The sequence below is a fragment of the Hordeum vulgare genome, chromosome 5H (genome assembly GCF_904849725.1).
Source record: "Hordeum vulgare subsp. vulgare chromosome 5H, MorexV3_pseudomolecules_assembly, whole genome shotgun sequence".
Classification (NCBI taxonomy): domain Eukaryota; kingdom Viridiplantae; phylum Streptophyta; class Magnoliopsida; order Poales; family Poaceae; genus Hordeum; species Hordeum vulgare.
The window spans coordinates 18,243,065-18,250,888 of record NC_058522.1 but is presented as its reverse complement, the minus strand read 5'-3'; the positions used below and the strand labels follow the sequence as shown (position 1 = coordinate 18,250,888).

The 7,824-nt window shown below is 41.7% G+C and overlaps 1 protein-coding gene across 1 annotated transcript; it reads right to left on the bottom strand.

Moving 5' to 3' along the window:
- Positions 1-1,731: 1,731 nt before the first annotated feature.
- On the bottom strand, positions 1,732-7,414 carry LOC123396521 (putative hydrolase C777.06c). The gene is made up of 10 exons (XM_045091438.1): positions 7,092-7,414; positions 5,377-5,512; positions 5,087-5,214; positions 4,689-4,836; positions 4,508-4,613; positions 3,953-4,011; positions 3,010-3,045; positions 2,797-2,906; positions 2,515-2,582; positions 1,732-2,308 (listed from the first exon to the last, which is right to left on the bottom strand). The coding sequence occupies exons 1-9, from the start codon at positions 7,322-7,324 to the stop codon at positions 2,525-2,527; spliced, it is 1,014 nt and encodes a 337-aa protein (XP_044947373.1). The 5' UTR covers positions 7,325-7,414; the 3' UTR covers positions 1,732-2,308; positions 2,515-2,524.
- Between the last annotated feature and the right edge of the window lie 410 nt (positions 7,415-7,824).

The window sequence follows — 7,824 nt, the reverse complement described above, 5'->3', positions numbered from 1 at the left end:
ACATGACTACTTATAGCAAGACTTATCCCATGTCCTCAGGAACAAAAGTAACTACTCACAAAGCATAATCATATTCATGACCAGAGAGGTAATGAGTAGTATCAAAGATCTGAACATATAATCTTCCACCAAGTAATCCAACTAGCATCAACTACAAAGAGTAATTAACACTACTAGCGACCTTACAAGTACCAATCGGAGTCGCGAGACGGAGATTGGTTACAAGAGATGAACTAGGGTTTGGAGATGAGATGGTGCTGATGAAGATGTTCATGGTGACGAGTCCCCTCCGATGAGACGAGTGTTGGTGATGGCGATGGTGATGATTTCCCCCTCCGGGAGGGAAGTTTCCCTGACAGGATCGTCCTGCCGGAGCTCTAGATTGGTTCTGCTCAAGTTCCGCCTCGTGGCGGCGAATCCTCCGAAAAGCCTCCTCTTGATTTTTTTCTAGAACGAAACCCTTCTTGTAGCAAAAGGGGGGAGCCAGAGGGCCAAGTGGGAGCCCACAAGCCCCCTAGGCGCGGCCAGGGGGGAGGCCGCGCCTAGCAGACTTGTGGCCTCCTGCTGGCGCTCCTCTGGTACTTCTTCGGCCCAGTATTTTTTATAAATCCCAAAAAAAATCCACGTTGATTTTCACGGCTTTTGGAGTTGCGGATAATAGGTATCTCAAACTTGCTCCTTTTTAAGGCCAGAATTCCAGTTGTCGGCATTCTCCCTCTTCATGCAAACCTTGCAAAATAAGAGAGAAAAGGCATAAGTATTGTACCGTGAAGTGTAATAACAGCCCAAAAAGCAATAAATATTAACATGAAAGCATGATGCAAAATGGACGTATCAGAGCCCCTCGCGATAGTGGATATTGGAGAGGCGGAGTCACACTCTCCAGCACCCCGTATGATGCACCAATGCGAGCGACGCAACCGCGCCGTGATGGACGTCGACTCCTCCCATAAAGGATCCGTCATCTACCTCACGTCTACTGGCACCGTACGGGTTACCGGCTCCGACGAGGAAGAGTAGGCATGGGAGAATTCGACCTCTCAAACACCTATAAACGCGTCGATGGGTGCTTGAAAGGTCGAATTTGCAAGGTCCGGTTGTAGATGCTCTTAGCACCTGTATAAGGTGGAGCATTGGGAGAGGCCTAATCAACCAACAAAGAGTGAGAGAGTTGTCTTATTTTGCGTTGGAGAGAAAAAATACACGTTAACTAAGACATCAAGCGAGGAGAAAAAATTAGCTTGTAATATTGACTTAAGTAGTTATTAATTTCTACCTTGGTACATGTAACATAAATTTGTTGACTTGTATACAAAAATGGAGGAAGTATTGTTGGTTTCATTAGAACTTTTCACGCATTTTGAAAGGAAAAGGGAGGCCTATGAAAGGAAAAGAAAAGGAAAAAAATGCTCTAGCAGTCATATACAGGCCCCCGTGTTAGAGTTTGAACTACCCCATTCGAATTTTCTGTTTCAAGTGACATCTACAGTCGGTTTCCGAAGAGGCAGAGTTGCTCGAGAAAAAGGAAATCCAGATGGAAAGAGGCAGTAGTTATGGAATATCCTTAGGATCATAATACACAGATTAAACGACGAACTTCCCGAACAACTGCAAAATCAAATCTCGTAAATTTGATGTTGCAGCCGATGTGGTCAAAAGATGCCCCATTTGGAACAAAGGAGTAAATGTAAAGTTTTCAAGAAATGATTATTAGAGGAAACACCATTTTCCTTTTCAAGAAAAACACACCTAAAGTCATCTGATAATTAACAAGTACAAAATGGTACAGTAGTAAGTACAATGAAAATATAGCACGACACAAAACTACCAGAAAAACATATTACATCAAAAGCCAAATTTATCATCTTCTTCCTTTGATTGCACGAGCTCGAGAAGCTCCTATAGTATATTGCTAAACAACAAAATGGTCACCTTAGGTTAACAAAATGGTCTCACAATTCCACCTATGGTCTTGGTTCCTACAAGAAACCAAGATACATTCCTATGATTTTCTATTTTCCTAAACTTTGATGGGCCGAGTGTTTGTTGTACCGTCTGCACTAAGATGTGTCCGGTGCAGGAAGCCTCTAGATAATGAGAACATTCAAACGTGGGACTACCCAAAAAAAAACAGAATCTGTGAGGGATTTCTTTGCTTGTCATTCATTTTGAATCGGGCTGTAAATGATTCAATCATTTTGAATGCATGAACATTCGATGTCTCCTCCATTTTCTTCTCAATAGGGGCTGGATTGTAACAGGCTAACAGCAACTGCAAACTTGGTGGTACATGTCGCCGCTTCAACGACTGAATTAAAATGACAAGGAAAATCATGAGGGTGAAGTGGAACAAAAGGCAGTTACACAATGTGCAGGTACAGTAAGCAGAAAAGAAGCGAGTCCCACAAACGGGTAATAACGAACAAGCAATATGTTTGATCCCTATAGACCTATGCTCCTCAAAGTGTCAAGAAATGTCTCAAAAAAGTGTTGAGTAAACACGTACAATCATACCTTAACACGTTTACAGATCGATGTAGACACGCAAGCCATCGCGAGCTAACTGCACATCAATCCCCTCCCTGCATTTAGAGTACAGTCCATGAGCATGCATACACTTTAGGAACTTACAGTTACAGCAGAGTGAAATGATTAGTGACCATTTTAAGACAGCGTTGCTTGTACTATTCATGAAAATGTGCAAGTACAGTTGTGTGGTTCATGCCGCCTTATTTGGAGTATGACCATATGGACTCGTGGATGTAATAGCTGAAACAATTCCGTGAGAAGGCCTACCTTCTGGACCATTCTTCCAGTGTCTGGTTGTCCTTGTGATGGTCCATCTCATGAGTCAACCCAATGAGCAATGCCTTCTTGGGGCATATCCTCTTAATAGCATCTAGTGTCTGCATGGCACAGTATTAGCCAAAAAAGGGAGAGCAAGAAATTTTATAAGAAAAATAGGAGGAGAATGTTCAAATCCCTTGAGTTGTGCAAGAGGAAACTAACCTGATCCCAACAAAGATGGACGTTATGAGATCCAGTCTGTTCACACATAGAGAAGAATGTCAGAGCCCAAGACCAGTATATATGTCACTCATCGGAATGAAACAACCAAACATGGCTAAGTAATGTAACATTAAATGCTCTTAAGCAACCTCTGGTTTTATCAAATTGTTGTCAATTAATCAAACATATAAGGATTGCTTCCAACAGTGACTGAAGATTATGAATCACGTGGAGAATCAGCCGTGTATTTTTATTTATCATATAAAAGCAGCATCACGTCTTGGCATTTGCATCTTATGAATACATGCTTTTGGAAACATTTAGAACAACGCAAACTCTTTCCGTAAACAAGGGTCCACGCCCCTATGGGCATCAAAACATATTTTTTATTTTTAATATACAAATAGTATCAGCATGTTGCACATTATTTGACTACATGTTTGCAACATCTGAAGCACAATTATGTAGCCCATGAAGACATAGGTCTCACCACCATTACAGTCTGAGAACCAAGATTTCCCGTGTATATTTATTAATTCAAGCATCAGGAAAAAGGCGTGGTAGTTTACCGTGTTAGATCCTTGATATATACATGTTATCATGTATGGTCCGCCCAATATTCTAAGATGTATTTGTCCTTGCTGTTTTGGGGGCAGCAAAGTTTTGACAACTGGTATTTTTGGGATGGTGGTACATGAGCAGCATTTACTCAGCCTCCCTAGTAAGATGGGATTTAATAGAAGTTTCCTTGTTTTACAGAAATGAAAGCTCAAATGTGTAACAAGCAAAACCAGTTAAATTGAAGTAATTGGTTAACAAACTCAGCATCAGCAGTCAAGAATGAGAAATAAGATAGAACATATCTCTTGCCCAGAACCAAATTATATAAGCAACCCAAAGGAAAAAACAATGTGTATGTAACTGAGGAACTCAAGAAACTAACCCTGTATAGGCAGTCCAAGATGAGCAAATCTAGCTGCCCTCCTCCAGACTTTGAAATTGCTGCAAAGCATGTGTGCATAAACACCTTAATGAAGGTTTTAGATAGTGAAAACAAACAAGAGAGGGCACAGATGGATCTATCAGATTACAGCTTTCATCAAAGAAAATAATCCATCCCTAACAGAGGAAGAAGGACGGGGCAGCAAAGAAAGAGCTCACAATTCATTCATGCCAAGCTTATGGATAAATATTAGTTTCACAAACTCTATGCCCAAGTATACAGGTCCATAAATCAAAATTGCATTATAATTTCAGCTGCAGGGTACTTATGTGTTATGGCGAACACCACACAGAGAGAATTACTGATCACCTGAAAAAGGTTTGTTGTAGTGGATTTCATTTCAAAAAATATATATTAAGTGAATAGTGCAATATGGTCTTATATTGAGATAAAAAGATTGTTCCAAAATGCAAACAATCAGCACATGCACTGTGACAGGACATAACTGATTATAAAATGCAGTTGGTCAAGTAGCATTGGGAGGGGAAGGTATACCATCTTCTGTGCTAGGAGGAAACCGTGAAACATCGGATACATAAGCAACTTTAGATTTTATTCCGAAAAGGAAACCCAGACAAATGTAGTCCTCTCCATGGATCACCTGACAGATACACAAAGCTAAGAGTGAGGGACGAAGCAAGAAAACACAAAGTTGATAGAAAAATGCACTTCTTACTGGCAAGGGAACAAACTGTAGGCCTGAGGCAGTAAATGGTTTCTGAAGATCACTCTCAATTATTCGCCAGTCAAGTTGAGCAACCCGCCTGACCTCCTCCCCTTCCTTTAGTTTCTTTTTGACCAAGTACGGAAACTTTTGGGAAATGCTGTTTCAAACTAAGCATGTGAGTTTGGTAGTACAAATTCTCACTTAAGACCCTACTAGATAGTACAAATCAAGGTAACTGGTATAAAGAGCACACAGAGCTAAATAGTGAATGTAGCATAAATCACAAAAGTAATATATTATGGCATGTCAGAACTAAAAGAGTACATGGCATGTGCCATTGATAAGGTCTGTTACAATAGAATAACATGAAAGTCTAAATTGTCAGCAAAAACGCAAGAACTAAGTACCTGTCCATGGCATATTGGGAGAGATAAATAGGGGTTGGATCAATATCATTTGAAGGACTAAATGGCTGTACAACCCGAACATCATCAAGTCCCAAGATCGCATCTGCGTGCTCATGAGTCAGAATAATCTGTAATAAATAAATTATAATAAATTGAAGGTGTCAATAATGCATACACAACCATGGAAGTTTTTTGTTTACTATTGCAGATATCTAATGGTTGGCAGTTTGGTCATCCAATAAACCATATCAGATAAGCTAAAGGAAACAAGAACACAATCAAGAACTCACAGAATCGACGCAAGGGATTTTGTGGCAAACAAACCACCGTAGAACTTGCTCTCGGAATGTCTTCCCAACATCAATTATAATATACTTGTGTGCACCTTCATCTTGGCAATAATCAATCAGAAGAGAAGTATTACACCTGCACAAAACCAAGTGACAATCTAGTCCCAGAAAATGCATACATAAACATGATTATAGCTACAAACTATCACGAGTGCATTAATACTTGGAAATATTTGGGAAAGAAGTGTGCCAAACAATTACATATTAAAGCAGCTACATTCATCTCCAAAGGCGAAAGAAAGAAGTTGAAATCGACTTGGCTCCAAATATACATGAATAACTTTGGTAGCATCCTGCCTAGATCAACCAGGACGATATATCTAGTCACAGAGAAAGTATTTAACAAGAACATCAAGTTGCATATATGAGCAATTGAGCATGATTGTAGCATGCTAGCTTATAACCCTATCAAAGTGCCTCATCTCCCAAAAGAGATAGGTAGCATCTTGAATATACAGTACAAGGTTCTTCAAGATATCACCAAACCAAACAGACCAATCACTGGTCCTATTTCCATGGCATCACGAAGCAGCATGTAGAACTTGTGTCCCTTGTTCTAGGTGCTGAACATATATTGCATCAATAGATGATGTTACCATCTAAGTTGATTTTTGAAGTTACTAATCTCCCAGCGTTAAATACAGCATTGAATATACAGTACCGTGCTACTGCATTTCATGTATTCCCTGTATGAAAGAAAAGGCTATTCTTACTACTAGCTTTGAATGAAACACAATACCAGGTAAATAGCTCTACGCTGGCATGCAAAGTCTTAAATTAATAATAGGCTAGGTGTATAGGCATCGTAGTTTACATTTGGTTTCGCCGGTTGTGGCAGTTTTAATTTACTTGCTCACTTGTTTTTGTGCTCAACTTGTGAGCATATTGTGGATCTAGGGGAGGGGGGGGGGGGCTCTGTTCCTCCTTTTCCAAAAAAAATAAAAATGCAAAGTCTTAAACCAGTGAATCCAGTTGTTCATAAATCCTAACATATATTTCCCCACGGCAAGGTCAAGTGTTATCAGACCATGACAGGGCAATACTTCAGTTCCAGTTCCATTCAAACTGAAACAGTTCAGAGCATTACCAGCAGATCCCATTTTTTTTTTCTCAATCACATGATAACAGTTGCTGCTAAAATGCTCCTATATCTCAAAATTCACACCGTATACCACGAGAAACTGAAACAGCTCGGAGCATGACAGGGCAATACTTCAGTCTCGGTTCCAATCAAACTGAAACAGTTCAGAGCATTACCAGCACACCAACATTTTTTTCTCAATCACATGATAACAGCTACTGCTAAAATGCTCCTATATCTCAAAATTCACACAAAATGACACGAGAATGCACCACTTATAGTATATAGTTGTAGGGAACAACATCACGCAGAGCAGAGGTGCACGGTTCTGAAGCACGGAACACAGCTTCCTACGGATGGCGCCAGAACAGCAGACGCATCCAGATCCAGGCGACAACTACCCTACTCCATACTCGCCCGGAGAGATGCATGATCGATCGATTGACCATGTACGACGCGATTCACAGAAACGACCCAGCCTAAATCCCGCCTTCGGATCCGCGAGAAACGACAGACACCTCCGCGTCGCCGCCGCCGACGAGCGGAGCGGGGGAGGGGGGGAAGGAGGCGGTACCTGTAGTTGGGGTTTAGCTCCGGGGGCACGGAGAGGGACTGGGAGCAGACGGCGCAGGGCGGGTCGGAGGGCTGGATCAGGCACCGCGCGTTGGGGACGGCGCTGGAGCATCCCGTGCCCAGGAACACCAGCGAGGACGAGGACGAGGACGGCGGCGGCGGCGGGGGAGGGGGGTTACCGTCGCCGGAGGCGGAGGGGTGGCCGTTGGGTACGTCGGCGGCGGCGGCGGCCATTGGGCTGGGTTCGCCGGAGCGGGACCCCGACCGGCACCGGCGGCGAGACGCAAGGTGTGTGGACGGCTGGAAGTGGAAGGTGGGCGAGGTGCGACGAGTTGCTTTGGACGGTAGCGAGTGGTTTTACACAAAAGCACCTGGGAAATCCAAAAATTCCGTTACGAAACCAGCCTTCTAATCTTGTCGTAACCCAGACGACATACATATTATTTAATTTTAATAAAGTTTGTCACGATGCTTTAAAAAAAAAATACTCCATCCATAAACTAATGTAAGACCGTCTAAATCATTAAAGTAGTAAACTAAACGTTTTTATATTAATTTATGAAGAGGGTATTATATTATTGTGTCAACCTTTCACAATGTTAACGAAAATCTGGCAAGATTTAAAGATTGGCATGTAGAGACGTTGGTGGGTCAATTTAAAGATATACTCCCTCTGTTTTGAAATAAGTAGTGCAGATTTAGCATTAAGTTAATATAAAAATTATACTAAAACA

What these genes read in the sequence shown, in the direction of transcription:
- LOC123396521 (XM_045091438.1), bottom strand. Translation starts at nt 7,324, where the DNA reads ATGGCCGCCGCCGCCGCCGACGTACCCAACGGCCACCCCTCCGCCTCC. An exon ending in TACAGTTTGTTCCCTTGCCA is followed by an intron (nt 4,614 to 4,688) that starts GTAAGAAGTGCA and finishes TGTATCTGTCAG; the next exon opens with GTGATCCATGGAGAGGACTA. An exon ending in TCCTCCTAGCACAGAAGATG is followed by an intron (nt 4,012 to 4,507) that starts GTATACCTTCCC and finishes CATGCTTTGCAG; the next exon opens with CAATTTCAAAGTCTGGAGGA.